We start from the raw sequence: 15242 nt of genomic DNA on the forward strand, positions 1-15242 counted from the left end.
GAATCTATCCTTGGCCCCATCCTATTTCTCATCTCCTTGCTGCCCCTTGGTAACATCATCCGAAGACATGACGTCAGGTTCCATAAGTATACTGATGACACCAAGCTTACCTCACCACCATCACCTCTCTTGACCCCTCCATTTCCTCTGTGTCGTCAACAACCAATTTTTGATGAATTGCAAATTCCTCCAATTAAACATAGGGAAGACCAAAGATATTGTCTTTGGTCTCCGGCACAGACTCCGTTCCCTTGCTACTGATTCCACCCCCCACCCCGGCCACTGACTCAGAATGAAACAGACTGTCCACAACCTCAGCAACCTAATTGACCATGAGCTGAGCTTCTGACCCCATATCCTCTCCATCACAAAGACCACCTACTTCCACCTCCACAACATTGCCCATCTCTGCCCTGCCTCAGTCCATCTGCTACTGAAAGCCTCATCCATGCCTTTGTCACCTCCAGATTCGACTATTCCAATGCTCTCCTGGCCGGCCACCCATCTTCTGCCTCAATATACTTGAGCTCACCCAAAACTCTGTTGCAGGTATCCTAACTCGCAGCCAGTCTCGTTCACCCATCACCCCTGTGCTCGCTGACCTACATTGGCTCCTGGTCCATCAACACCTTGATTTTAAAATTCTCATCCTCATGTTGAAATCCCTTCATGTCCTCACCCCTTCCTATCTGAATTCAGTAGTGTTAGCACTTGAATCACTTTGCAGCAAACTGGATCAAATTATACATTCCAGTCAAAGGGTTGGGTGAGTATTGTTCTCCTACATCCTATCAGTGACAAGAGCAAAATATGTTACTGCCACCATAGTGGTGGTAATAGATGCAACTATAAGACTGATCCTTAGTGTCATCAGCCTGAGTTATGAAGAATAACTAGAGAAACTTGAGCTTTTTAGCCTTGAATGGAGGTGACTGAGAGATTATCTCACAGGGTAAATAAGAAAGTAAATGTTAGGGATGGGTAAATCTTGAAAACTACTTCAAACTAAACTGTAATTGTATGGCAAGGGGACACAGGATTGATTTTGGAGTCTCTCACGTATGAAAATGTTGGGGTTTTTGAACAGAAGACTGAGTCTGGACCTTCCCACTGTGATTTTATTAGATAATGTTGTTTTAGTATTAATTCATTTTCTGTTACTAAACAATGGATTATATTTGTTTTCAGGCTGTTTTCACATGGGGCATACAACAAACAATACTATATAAAGCCTTATTGCCGTTATGGTCCATTTTTAATTGGAATCATGTTGGGCATTTTAATGCATCACAGAAAAACACCTTTGCTGACAACCAAGGTACTTATTTTAAGATAGAGAATGAGATTAAAAAAATAGTCAACAATAGACATCAGTGTTGTGTTTTGCAGTGGTAACAACTTGTCATAAATGTTTTTGTTTGTAGAGCATTATGGATATTCTTTGATTGCAGATCACCTAAAGTTGACTTGTATATGGATATATTCTAAAGCTTTTAATTTAGAATAGAATAGAATCATAGAATCACACAGCACAAAAGGAGTCCATTTGGCCCATTGTGCTTGTGCCGGCTCTGAAAGAGCTAACCAATTAGTCCCACCCCCCTGCTCTTTCAATGTAGCCCTGCAAATTTTTCCGTTTTAAGTGAGAACCAATTCCCTTTTGAAAGTTACTATTAAATCTGCTTCCACCACCCTTTCAGGCAGCGCATTCCAGATCATAACAACTCGCAGATTAAAAAAAAATCTCCTAATCGCCCCCTGACTTTTTTGCCAATTATTTTAAATCTATATTGTAATATATATATCATATATGATTTATACATTCCAGGCAGGCTAGCAGTTCTGAAGCCTGCAGTCTCAGTGTTTAGCTCAATATTACCAGCACCCTTCTCATCATTTATCATATTGAGGATGTGACGTGACATCCTATGGCAAATCCCCTGAATTTCGACACTTATAGCCTGCAGGTTTGCTGCCTGAATATCACAATTTTGCATAAAAAGCCATGAAGGCAATGAATAACAAATCACTTGTTTTAACTACATTCATGGAACATTTTACAAGAAAAGGTTTGTCAATGGATAGACAATCTGTCTCTCACCTCAACCCTTCAATCTCACTCCCTCTCTTTCACAGTCTTTCTTTATTTTATCAATACTGCTATGGTCATTGCTCCTTTGAACTTTACTCAGCTCCAAATATGCTGCCCTATATGCACATCCTCCACCCAGTTTAATTCTCTTCAATTTCCACTGTGTTCACAGCATCAAGACTGCCAAAGACACCAACAATATCCTCTGTGACAATGATTTTGGAATGCTATCTTTCCTTGTCTCCTCGACCTTCACTTTGCATTCAACAGTCGATCACGCTATCCTCCTCCATCACCTTTCCTCCATTGTCCACTTCCATGGGACTGCCCTTGCATGGATACATTCCTACCTATTTTTCGGAAAAAAAACAAAAATCAAGGTGGATAAGTCACTGGGCTAGGATGGCATGCATCCTAGGCTACTGATGGAAGTTAGAGAGGAGATAGCTGAGGCCCTGATCACAATTTTACAATCCTCCTTAGATCAGCAAATTGTGCTAAGGGATTGTAACACCTCGGCTCAAGAAGGGAGAGAAGGTTAAATGAGATAACCATATAACAGTAAGTCAAAGTCAGTTGTGCAAATTCTTCGGGGTAGATATTCCATTTCTGCATTTGCTAACACACAATTTTCCACCCATTCACTTTACTGAAGGAAAATTGCAACATGCTGAGACAAGAAATTCCCTGTAGAATCCTGATCTCCACCATTCATAATTCCATTTTGTTCAACTCATCGCCCACATATGTCATTACCCACATCCTCTCCGACCCAAGCTGGCTCCCTGTCCCACAAAGTATTGAATTTAAAGCGCTTGTGCTCATCTGCAAATCATTTTATGGCCTTTGCCCACCGTACCTCAACCCACTCTGCCTCTGCAAAATTTTCCAGCCTTAATGTCCCCATGGGTCCTCTGACTCTGGCCTCCTGTGCATGCCTCCTCCCTCTGCTCCTGCATTAGTAGCAGAATCATCTTGAACTCCTCCTTAAACCCTTCCACCTCTCTACCTCCCTACCTCCCTACCTGCCTTTATAAGCTTTCTCAAACCCTTACTTTTGACCAAGCCTTCAGCTACCTGTCCAATCTCTCCCATTAAGACTCAGTGTCCATTCCTTTGCTCCTCTTTGAAGTTCCTTGGGACATTTTTTTATGTTAAATGCAAATTGTTGTTGCTGCCTAATAATAACATCAAAATGCTTTCTTTTCTAGACTTCTGTTCTTACTGGATGGCTGTGCTCTCTGACCACAATGGCTGTAGTAATAGCTCTGGGCTATGTTTTGGATGATTCCATTGAGTCCTACTCTGTTGTTCCTGTGCTGTATCAGGCATTGCACAGAACTGCATGGGCTGCTGCAGTTGGCTGGATCATACTTGTATGTGAAGAAGGATATGCAGGTACAGTACTCTCATATTTGTGAAATGCAGACAGCCCTTGCAATTTTTCACTTGTTAAACCTAAACTAGATTAGTCACTAAGTGCATTCAGGTTTTCTCTTGTGATTCCCTGGACTGCAAACTCCAGCTCCCAGCCAGGATATCTGGCCAAGGCCTTAACTCCAGAAGAGTAAGAGTGAGTCAAACTGAACTACTCTGTTGCAACTCCTGACAACTGCTTCAAGAGTAGGATTGGCAAAGTTGGGAACAGTTTGGCTCAGGCACAGAAAATGTTTTCAAACAGTAGTCAGGTGTAGAGAATGTTCCAAACTGCATCCCACAATTTGCATTTACATGGTGTTGTTAACGTAGAAAAATGTCTCAAGGAGCTTCAAAAAGGTGTAATCCAAAAAAAATGGATGCTGAGCCAAAGAAGGACATATTAGAAGGAATGATCAAAAACTTGATCAAACAGATGGGTTTTAAGGTGCGAGTTGGAAAAGCAGAGGGATTTAGGGAGGGAATCCCAGAATATGGGGCCAGAGTCAGAGGAGCAGAGAGTTCGGGGAGGGAAAGTTACAGAACTAAGAAGGGGCAAGGTCATGAAGGGATTTAAAAATAAGGCTGCTTGTCTGACATCCAGTCTTGGATGAGCAACAATTTCCTCCAGTTAAAAACTGGGAAGACCAAAGCCATTCCAGGTTGCAGCTAGCTCCATGGGTTCTGTCTGACATAAGAACATAAGAAACATAAGAAATAGGAGCAGGAATAGGCCATATGGCCCCTCGAGCCTGCTCCGCATTCAATAAGATCATGGCTGATCTTCAACCTCAACGCCACTTTCCCGCCCGATCCCCATATTCCCTGACTCCCCTAGAATCCAAAAATCTATCTATCTCAGCCTTGAGTAAACTCAACCCTCTGAGTGAAGAAATTCCTCCTCAGCTCAGTCTTAAATGGCAGACCCCTTATCTTGAGACTATGCCCCCTGACCATTGTGCTCACCCAATTGATTGTAGACAGTATCAGGATTCTATTCATCCATAGGGTGTATCGCAGCTGATCCTGATGTCCACATATGCACGCTTTCCAGGGATTACTGGATAGAAATCAAAAGTGGGAACCCTGGGGAATTTCCCTTTCCCTAGGCCAGAGGTGCTGAGGCCTATCTTATCAATCTTACTGCCTCCTCGGCTGAGATCAGCTAATGCCAAGGATCAAACCTGGTCTTTTTGGTCTATGTGGATTATTTTTGTACTGGGCAGAAAATTTAGTAACCGAGGTTGGAACTGTGACAGTTATGCTCTTCTTCGCTGCAAGGGAGCTCTGGCTATCAGTCATTTGCTGTGCAATCACAGCCATCAGCAGGGCAAGGAAAGGTTAAAGAACATTTTTGAAGCAAATTAATTTTATTTATAGCTGTTATAGTCATAGTTTTCTCAATGTGATCTTAATGCTCTGTAAAAAAAAATCTGAATCAGTAGGAAATGTTCTCGTCAACTGACCTTTAAAAACAGACTGTTTTACATCCATTGTTTAAATGGATGCTAAGCTATGACTACCTATGTGGTATCTATCATGATCAGATTTCTCCTGTAAACTATGTGATGACTGAAGCACTCCATGTATCTGTGAACATCTTACCGAATGTCTGCAGCATGTTTGCAGCTATTAATGTCAAATCCTGTTTAGGCCCCTTAGAGTTGTTAAAGAAAAGAAACCGGGTGAACTCAAAGAATAGCTCTATATTGCAGGGTGAGTACATCATTGTGCGTGAAACATCTAGTAACTTTTTATCTCCTTCGCCAGGGTGTGCACACACTTGGCTTTACATAGTCTGGGTGGGGCATTCCAGTAGTTAGTCACATGTACAAACACAAGTACCGCAGAAACAATTATATGCAGCAAGCCCTTAATTCTTTACCTGGATTATTAGAGCTCGGACTATAATTAATTGTAACTCTGTAACTAAATAAAGGACAAGCCACTTTTTTCATGTGATCAAAGCAAAGAGACAAGGCCCCTAGTATGGGACAACACCAAGGTTGAAAAGATTAGGTGGGAAGATGTGGCAAGCTAAGAAATGATGATGCCAAAGTTTTAAAAGCCTGTAATGTTTTAATGAAGGAGAAAACTGAAGGAAGTAAGTTCAACAGCTCTGAGATCCTGGGAAATTCAAAGACTTCAGTGAGGATAGAAGGAGGAGGAAGAATGTGTAGTTGGCACATTTGACATTGAGGACCAAGAAGAAAAGAAAGCTCAGATGAGCAATAGCCATAGTAGTATAAATAAAGTAGAGGTGAACAAGGGAGAGAGGGAGGTGACAGAAGGATTGTTTATCAAATGGCAAACTTTTTCATGTATCCTGTCCAAGAGAAGTGGCACAAAAGTCTCCCCAGATACAAATGCAGTATTCAAGCCTTGGACAGACTTAGGCTTTGTAGAGATTGTCACATCTCTTTTTTTATGCATTGTACATATAAGAAATCATTGAAGGAGGAATGTTAAACGGTTAGAGTTAGGACATACTGGGGGGAATTTTAAACCCCCACGATGGGCGGGACAGTGGTGGGGGTGAGGGGAGGTTAAAATTTCACAAATTTGAAACCTGACCTCCAACTTCTGGTTTTAATGGAGGCGGGTTTGGGTGCGGCCGCATAACCCGCTCTTGAGAGGCGGGTCTGTGGTTAAAATATGTTAATAAGTGTCCTCTCATGAGATATTGGCAGCGATTTGAAATTAACGTCTGCAGCACGGGTTTCCAGGACTCAGGGAAACTCGGCAGTAAAATGGAGGCGAGATTGCGCGGCACTTCATGGGAATGGTTAAAGGTCAGGTGTCCCGATATGAATAAGGGCTGAGTGCTCACAGCTGCTTTCTCAGGAAACACTTTCTTGTTGTGACAGATGTATTGGTAAAGTTAGGAGTGTTCACACAGAGAAGATCAGAATGGGTGGTGCTATGGCTGCTTTAGATTGGACTTCGGGCGAGGAAGACAATCACCATCCACAGCAGCACGGTTGTGCTGTGATGGGAGCTGCAGGTGGACAACAGAGGGGTTGAGTTTGCAGGAGGCACTCCCACCTAACAGGGTGGACAGACAGAGGCTCAGCTTCCTTGACCTCTCGGAAGAGCAGTGCTTCCAGAGGCTGAGATTGTCAAGTCAGGTGATTGCAGACATCTGCAGCCTCCTAGAAGGGTGGCTGCTGGGCCTGGTGACCATGGGTTACCAGTCGCTGTGAAAGTCACCACTGGCCTCAATTTGTTTGCCTCTTTCTCCATCCAGGGTGCTAACAGAGACATATCGAGGGTCTCCCAGTCGGCTGCACATAAATGCATAAGGCTGGTGATGGATGAATTGTTTCCAGAGCTGGGAGGTATGTAAGCTTCCTCTGCAATGACAATAGCCAGAATGAGCAGGCACTTGGATTAGCGCTTCCGGCTGGCTTTCCACAGGTACAAGGTGCTATTGATTGCACACACATGGCAATCCGAGGATCACCAGATCAACCAGGAGTATTCATCAACCATATGGGATTTCATTCTATCAATGTTCAGCTGGTGTGCAACCACAAGAAAAGGTTCATGTAGGTCTGCGCCAGACTCCCTGAAAGCTGCCATGATGCTTTCATACTGCGGCAGTCCAACATCCCTTACTTGTTCGTACCTGGAACCACGTTTAAGGGGTGGTTGCTAGGCGACAAACGATACCCCCTTCAAACCTGGCTGATGACACCTCTGAGGAACCCCACCAATGAACCCCAAGATCGCTACAACGACAGCCACATGACAACCAGATGTGTCATCGAGCAAACCATCGACATGTTTAAGTCGCGCTTCAGGTGCCTGGACAGGTCTGGAGGTGCCCTTCGGTACTCGCCAGTGACGGTCTCTAGGATGATCATTGTGTGCTGCGTTCTGCACAATACAACGCAGCAGCGAGGACTAAAGGTGGAGCAGGAACAAGCTGCTCATCACTCGTCATCTGATGAGGATTCCAATGGAGAAGAGAGGGAGGATGAGGAGGACAAGTAAGCGGAAGGTAAAGATGGGGCACCCAATGCCAGACTAGCCGCATACATTGCTGCTCGTTATGCTAGGGATGCCTAATAGCTCGAAGGTTCAGCCAGTCACTCACACTGGACCACAGTAACTATCACATCCCCCGGCCCCTTCCACCCCCTTTTCTCCCACCCCCACTGAAACAAAGCAGTCGTGTAACCAACCATCCACCCATTGCACATGCACCAATTGGTCCCCGTCAATTCATATTTTCACATTCATCACCAAGCAACTGAAAAGATGAGTTGCCACTCGGCACAGAACAATGGGCAACATGGAGAAGTGGTGAAAATTAATATATTTTATGTCAGGTCATAACAAAAGGAAACTTAATAACATAACATTTTCATAAACACCCATGTGCATACCCTTGGTGAACTACAATGTTTTTCTTTTCTTTTGCCTACCAGTCCTACGTGGTGCAACCCCTGTGGCTTCAGTAGAGGAAGGCTCAGGTCCCTGTCCTGACTGCTGAGATGCTCTTGGCCGATGACCTCTGGGTGTTGGAGCCCGTGAGTTCCCCGCCAAAGACTGTTCCACCTGCACCTGTGTGGGGGCAGACCCGGCCATTGGGAGAGGAGGCAGTATGTTGGGCACTGGTTGATGGTGAGGGGGGGGTGGGAAACGGGTGAGGCGGGGAGTGCTTTGAGTGGATTTCCCACTTCCATGTCTCCTTTTGCCATCATCCCTCTCCTGGGCCAGCGGCACATCACTCCTACACCTCTGTGGGAGAGCAGCTTAGTGCAGATCAGCAATGCTTTGTAAGGCCACAACTAAGGTATCAGTCATCCTGTTTAAGGAGGCAGACATGTTGGCATCCAAAGCCTGCACGGCCGTGGTCAGGAGCTGCACAGACCGATCAGATTGCCGCGATTGAAGTTCCACAGAGGAGATCACTCTATCCATGGAAGACATCCTCGCAATGGCCTGCGATATCATCCACAAATGTTGGAGCTTGACTCCGCCATCCTCTCTGCTATTGTGGATAATGTGTGTGGCACGTCTGCCAGTACCTTGCAAATTTGCTGCTGTCTCACTATGATTCTCCATTTTAATCGATGGCCCTGGGGTAACAACAGACCTATTAGTGTCTGTAAGGCAGGTGTTCACCTGATGGATGGAGTGCATTCGGCAAGGGTGTCTGTCAGGCAGAAGCATCATATTGCATAAGGATTGGGGTGAGTGGCGGTGGTGGATGGATAAATGGGCACCTGAGGAAGTGCATAGGAAGTGAACGATGGGTTCTCTTGAAACTTGAGTGGCTGTGAGGAGTGAAGTGATGGAGTACACTTGACAAGTCAGAGTGAGGGGGCTGTTGTGCACCACAGGATGTAGGTGAATCTGCAACTGTACTCACCTTTCCTGATCTGATTAGGTCATTAAACCGCTTCCTGCACTGGATCCAGATACAGGACACTATACTCCTGCTGCTGACCTCCTCAGTCACTTCTAACCACACCTTCTTGGTGACAGCAGCAAGTTTTTTTTTGCCGTTGCTTGGAAACAGTGCCTCCTTCCTGCTCCTTACTGCACCCAGCAGTACATAAAGTGAGGGGTCGTTAAGCGGGGTGCAGCCTTGAATGTCCTGAGTTCATGTTATAAGTTTGCCGTCTCTGCAACGGCTCCCAGCTCTCCAAATTCCATCTTTAAATTAACCCTTTAAATAATCGAGTTGAGGTCGCACCATGCGGCTGCGCATTGTGCCCATTGTCACGCATTGGAGAACCGAAACCCGGAAGTAAAGTGATAATTAGGTATCCATGTTAACATCGGATATTCCGACACGTTAAAACTTCTTCCAGGTTCCGCGTCCGCTTAAACCACCCCCGCACTCCTCCTCCCCCCGCCCCCCCTTGTCCCCCTGCTCAGAACCCGCCTGTGTGTTATTATTGGGCCCATGGTTCAGGATTTGAATATAATACATATTCTAAAGCATGGGAAAATGAGATTGGGTTGGCAATTGTACTAATAGAAATCCATAGTGACATAACATAAACAGAGAGGGTTGATGAGGGCAATGCGGTTGATGTTGTGTATATGGACTTCCAAAAGGCATTTGATGAAGTGCCACATAATAGGCTTGTCAGCAAAATTGAAGCCCATGGAATAAAAGGGGCAGTGGCAGCATGGATACGAAGTTGGCTAAGTGACAGGAAACAGAGAGTAGTGGTGAATGGTTGTTTTTCAGACTGGAGAAAAGTATACAGTGGTGTTCCCCAGGGGTCGGTACTAGGACCACTGCTTTTTTTGATATATATTAATGACTTGAACTTGGGTGTACAGGCCAAAATTTCCAAATTTGCAGGTGACACAAAACTTGGAAGTGTAGTAAACAGTGAGGAGGATAGTAATAGACTTCAAGAGGATATAGACAGGCTGGTGGAATGGGCGGTCACATGGCAGATGAAATTTTATGTCGAGAAGTGCGAAGTGATACATTTTGACAGGAAGAATGAGGAGAGGCAATATAAACTAAAGGGCACAAGTCTAAAAGGGATGCAGGAACAGAGAGACCCGGGGGTCTCTTTGAAGGTGGCAGGACAGGTTGAGAAAGTGGTTAAAAAAGCATACGGGATCCTGGGCTTTATAAATAGAGGCATGGAGTACAAAAATATGGAAGTTATGCTGAACCTTTATAAAATACTGGTTCAGCACAACTGGAGTATTGTGTCCAATTTTGGGCACCACATTTTAGGAAGGATGTGAAGGCCTTAGAGAGGATGCAGAAAAGATTTACTAGAATGGTTCCAGGAATAAGGGACTTCAGTTAAATGGATAGACTGGAGAAGCTGGGGTTATTCTCCTTAGAGCAGAGAAGGTTGAGAGGAGATTTGATAGAAGTGTTTAAGTTCATGACGGGGTTAGATAAAGTAAATAAAGTTCCCATTAGCAGAAGGGTCGAGAACCAGAGGACACAGATTTAAGGTGATTGGCAAAAGAACTAAAGGCGACATGAGGAAAATCTTTTCTATGCAGCGAGTAGTTAGGATCTGGAATGCACTGCCTGAAAGGGTGGCAGATTCCATTGTGGCTTTTAAAAAGGAATTGGATAAATATTTGAAGAGAAAAAGGTTGCAGGGCAATGGGGAAAGAGTGGGGGAATGGGACTAACTAGATCGTTCTTACAAAGAGCCGGCACAGGCTTGATGGACTGAATGGCCTGAATGGTCTTCTTCTGTGCTGTAACAATTCTATGATTCTATGTCATGTTACATTTGATGATGGAACTGTAGAAACTTAATATTACTTATTACTATACAATGCATTAACACCCAAAGAAGCAGTACAAGGAGAAACTTTATTGAACCTCCGACTTGTATACAAGTGGAAGAGCACCTCAAGACAATGATTGAGGATACATCTTCTTCGAGTCAGTGAAACAGCTCATGTTTATACAGTTCAATAAGAATGCCCATCTGCTACAGAATATGGGCACACACATACATTCTTTATTGGCTCAGGTAGGTGGTCAATCAAGTAGTGAGCCTGCCCCCCGAACGTCCATAGCTGCTATTACTTTCGCACGTAGGCCTGAGCATTCCCTTCCTCCCCACATTTCTTTCCTGGTCATCAGTAGGACTGAAGTCAGTCTCAAGGCCACATGGCCGTTCAAGAAACTGTATTCTCATTATATTCTTGTAGTCAGTAATACCCTTATCTGCTAGAGAGACCAGACTGTACTAAGCACCTGTTCAGCTAACTTAATTATCAACATACCAAGGCTTAAACGTAATTACACAATTGTGCTTCTCTGTGTGCTGTAGCTAACCTATTATGTGAGTTAATAAGAGTTAATATGGTCAAGCATCCCTTCATGCACTTCCACAGAACATGGAATTATGTGAAGCTGAGTGAATATTTAAATTATAATTGGATGTGCCAATTTGGCAATTTGGTGATTTTAATATTTGGAAAAGTTGAAAGGAGGCCTGAGATAGGCCACAGAACCATTTGGGAACAAGTTGGAAGTCGGTGGATATTCATTACATTAAAGAGAAAGCAGTTAGGTGTGACATTTAACGGTTGATTTTATTTACCGGGTAGGGACGCAGCCTAGCGAGTGGCCAGCCTCTCCGGGAGCGGCAACGGGAGGCCCAGACAATTTTAACGGTCAGGCCTCACTGATATGCAGCTGACTGACTTCCTGACCAAAACGGGTAGGAAATCAGTGGAAAGTGGTTGCCTGGCTGTTAAAAATTGGGTAGCTGGAGGTCACAGCGGTGACCAGAATGAACTGTTTCCCAGCACTAAAGTAAGTAGTCAGGAGGGGATCACGGTCGGGGGAGGGGTAGGGAAGCCCAGGGCAAAGGAGGCCCAATGTTCCCTGTGGTGCCCAGAGGAGCAATCCTGCTTCCCTGAGCAAATCTGGGTTTAAGATTTCAGTCGTCCATAAATTACATCATTGGATCTGATTATTTAAAGAAGGATTCTGCCGGCTTTGGGCGGGTACTCATTGTCCCTGCAATTTGAAAGTGCAGTCAGCCGAACTGGGGCAGGGGGCCAGTGGATTTCTTAGGGCCTACCACAATCTTTCTCCTGGGGAACCCTGGGGCTGGCCAAGACAGCGGTGTTAAAGACAGACGTCAGCCAGGAACCTGGGCTCCACTATGGGAAGGGAAAAAATATCAGCGAGTGTTCCTGCTTCTGACTGCCATCCAGTGACTTCTGCTGAAAAATGTACGTGTGTGTGTAGACATTGGATATGGGCAGGGTAAGGCTCAGCTGTGCTGTCCCCATGCCAACAGTCACTACCTCAGCTATTTGAGTGAGGTAGCAGAGGGCTACTGGCACTGTGAAAGTGTATGTAAGTGTCAGTGCAATAGAAGAGGAAGGAAGAAAATCTGAGGTGATAAAAAAAACTTGGGACTCTCATCTTGCCAAATGGAGGACCTCTAGACTTGCCTATTCCAATGCTCTCCTGGCCGGCCTCCCATCTTCCATGCTCCATAAACTTGAGTTCATCCAAAACTCTGCTGCCCGTATCCTAACTCGCACTAAGCCTCATTCACCCATCGCCCTTGTGCTCGCTGACCTACATTGGCTCCCGGTTTGACAATGCCTCGATTTTAAAATTCTCTTGTTTTCAAATCTCTCCATGGCCTCACCCCTCCCTATCTCTGTAACCTCTTCCAGCCCTACAAACATCCGAAATCTCTGCACTCCTCCAATTCTGACCTCTTGCGCATCCCCGATTTTAATCGCTCCACCATTGGCGGCCATGTCTTCAGCTGCCGAGGCCCTAAACTCTGTAATTCCCACCCTAAACCTCTCCCCCTCTCTACCTCGATCTCCTCCTTTAAGACGCTCCTTAAAAGCTACCTCATTGACCAAGCTTTTGGTCACCTGTCCTAATATCTTCTTATGTGGCTCGGTGTCAAATTTTGTTTGATAATGTTCCTGTGAAGCGCCTTGGGACATTTTACTATGTTAAAGGTGCTTTATAAATACAAGTGGTTGTTGTTGTTGTTGATATGCTGAACGACTCAACTTGGGTCTCATCTTCCATCATTCAGTTTATCTTCAATTTGGAAGACAGTACATGAGTATTCCCACGAGTAATGAAAATCATTTTGATTCTTTTTTAAAGTATGTGTGTTTGTTGGTCTAATATCCACTGAAACCCTGGGCTGAAATCCAAAGTCAATGTTTATTTCATTTTCTATTAATTTTCCCCTTAGGGTTTGTTAGCAGTTTGCTGTCCAGCAAGTTATGGATCCCACTAGCCAATCTCAGCTATGCCTGTTATCTGATACATCCTGCTATAATAGATGTGTACAATGGGCTACAGGAGACACTCCTTCATTACACAGACATTAACATGGTGAGTTAACCCACAATTTCCCATTATTTAATTCTGGGAATATTGATGCATTTTCAAGGGCTTGGGAAACATCTGGAGTATTCTGAGCACTACTTTTTAAATTGTCCTCTTGTCTTCTCTCCTCAAAACACTGACTCATGCAGGATTACAATTTTTTGGGTTCTAGCTGCTCTCTAGTTCCTCATCCAAGTGTTCAATCTTTATGTGCAAGCCTAAACAATGAGTATTGGTGGTATCACAGCTGACCATGATCCTGTCTTCATCCGATGTTCAAACACGTGTACTGCTCAATGAACCATAAAGACCAAGAAGCTTCCAGGTTTTATTCCCCTAGTGTTTGCAAAGTCAGCTAGTGGAAGGGCTGCTGCAACTGGCCTCAGCACTCCTGGGCTGCACAGGGGAAAATTATTCAGGGTTCACATTCTTAATCCCTATCAGCCGAGGCTCAATGGTAGCACTTTGACCTCTGAGTCAGAAGGGCATTGGTCCAAGCCCCATTCCAGAGACTTGAGTACATAATCTAGACTGACACTTCAGTGCAGTACTGAGGGAGTGCGGCACTGTTGGAGATGCTGACTCTGTTAAAACCGAGGCCCAGGTGGACGTAAAAGATCCTATTAAACTATTTGAAGAAGAGCAGGGGAGTTTTCCTGGTGTCCTGGCCAACATTTATCCCTCAACCAATACCTAAAACAGATGATCTGGCCATTTATTTAATTGCTATTTGTGGGACCTTGCGGTGCGCAAATGTGTTGCTATGATTCCTACAATAGTGACTACACTTCAAAAGTATTTCATTGGCTGTAAAGCACTTTGGAGCATCCTGAGGTTGTGAGAAGCGCTATATAAATGTAAGTTCTTTCTTTCTGTCCAATGACTCCTGTTGCAAAGTGCACAGGTGTGTGGACATTGGGTGAGGGCAGTATTGGATTTATCTGTGATCCACCCTCTCATAGTAAAATAGCTTACCGACACTTACTCTCTTGCCCCACAAATGAAGACTGGTCACTTGGGCAAGGTTCTGGAGACTAGCTGATCCCCATGGAACAGTACCCCAGCTTGAGTTAGCACCTTTGGGAGAGTAGGGAAACAATTGGAAGAAGAAAAAGGATAGTTCATCGTATAACATGGCCACTAACTTCCTGAGAAAGTCTTTTCATATCAAAAGTTGTGTTTATTATTTGAGATTTATGAACCATCCTAATTTTCTCTTTGTTCCTCTTCCTAGTTTTATCTCTTCATAGGTCACACAGTTTTGGCACACATTATAGGATTTGCATTATGTGTGCTCATTGAAAATCCTATTCAAGCATTAAGAAAATACTTCTGATGATCTAATTCTTGAGAGCTCAAGTAACACCTTCAATATATCCTCCCCTGAGGATCCAACATTTTGATTTGGTCTTCATGAACATAGTGGACTGAAATTTTGAATCTTTAAGACTCAAGAATATGGCCTTCTGGTTCAAAGAACATCTCATTCTTTGGTGGCATTAGTGAGGGGGGTTCTTAACACCACTGTGCTATTTGAGACTGTTTAAGAAAATATGGTGTACAAAATCCATTCTGTACAAGGTTAAAATCACAGTTTGTATTTGATCTATTCTAGTCATACTATCCTACTGCCGTTCTTCTTAAGGAGCATGCCACTCATTTAAACCCCTTTAATAATGCAATGCTAAACAATATTCAGGATTAACTTTTAATTACATGAATAGTTGTGTGGTATTTTTCATTAAAGTTTGCTGCATGAAAACTTATTACAAAAGCTGTTAAAATCCATCTTTTTGGAGAGCACAAGTAAATAAAGATGTAACTTTAATTATTTAGGTGTGAAAGCTTTGACAATGAAAAAGTGATTGCTGTTCTTTGGGGATTTGATACTCAAAG

The 15242-nt window shown here is 44.0% G+C and overlaps 1 protein-coding gene across 1 annotated transcript in view; it reads left to right on the forward strand.

The window, feature by feature from the left end:
* Positions 1-15001, forward strand: part of oacyl (O-acyltransferase like) — a 45636-nt gene extending 30635 nt beyond the window's left edge. Inside the window, 4 exon segments of the mRNA XM_067989922.1 lie at positions 1189-1318; positions 3304-3490; positions 13210-13352; positions 14581-15001. Of these exon segments, the coding sequence (XP_067846023.1) occupies positions 1189-1318; positions 3304-3490; positions 13210-13352; positions 14581-14682 (562 nt within the window). The 3' untranslated portion in view covers positions 14683-15001.
* The last annotated feature ends 241 nt before the right edge of the window (positions 15002-15242 follow it).

This window comes from Heptranchias perlo, chromosome 1, assembly GCF_035084215.1.
Source record: "Heptranchias perlo isolate sHepPer1 chromosome 1, sHepPer1.hap1, whole genome shotgun sequence".
In the NCBI taxonomy this organism is placed as follows: domain Eukaryota; kingdom Metazoa; phylum Chordata; class Chondrichthyes; order Hexanchiformes; family Hexanchidae; genus Heptranchias; species Heptranchias perlo.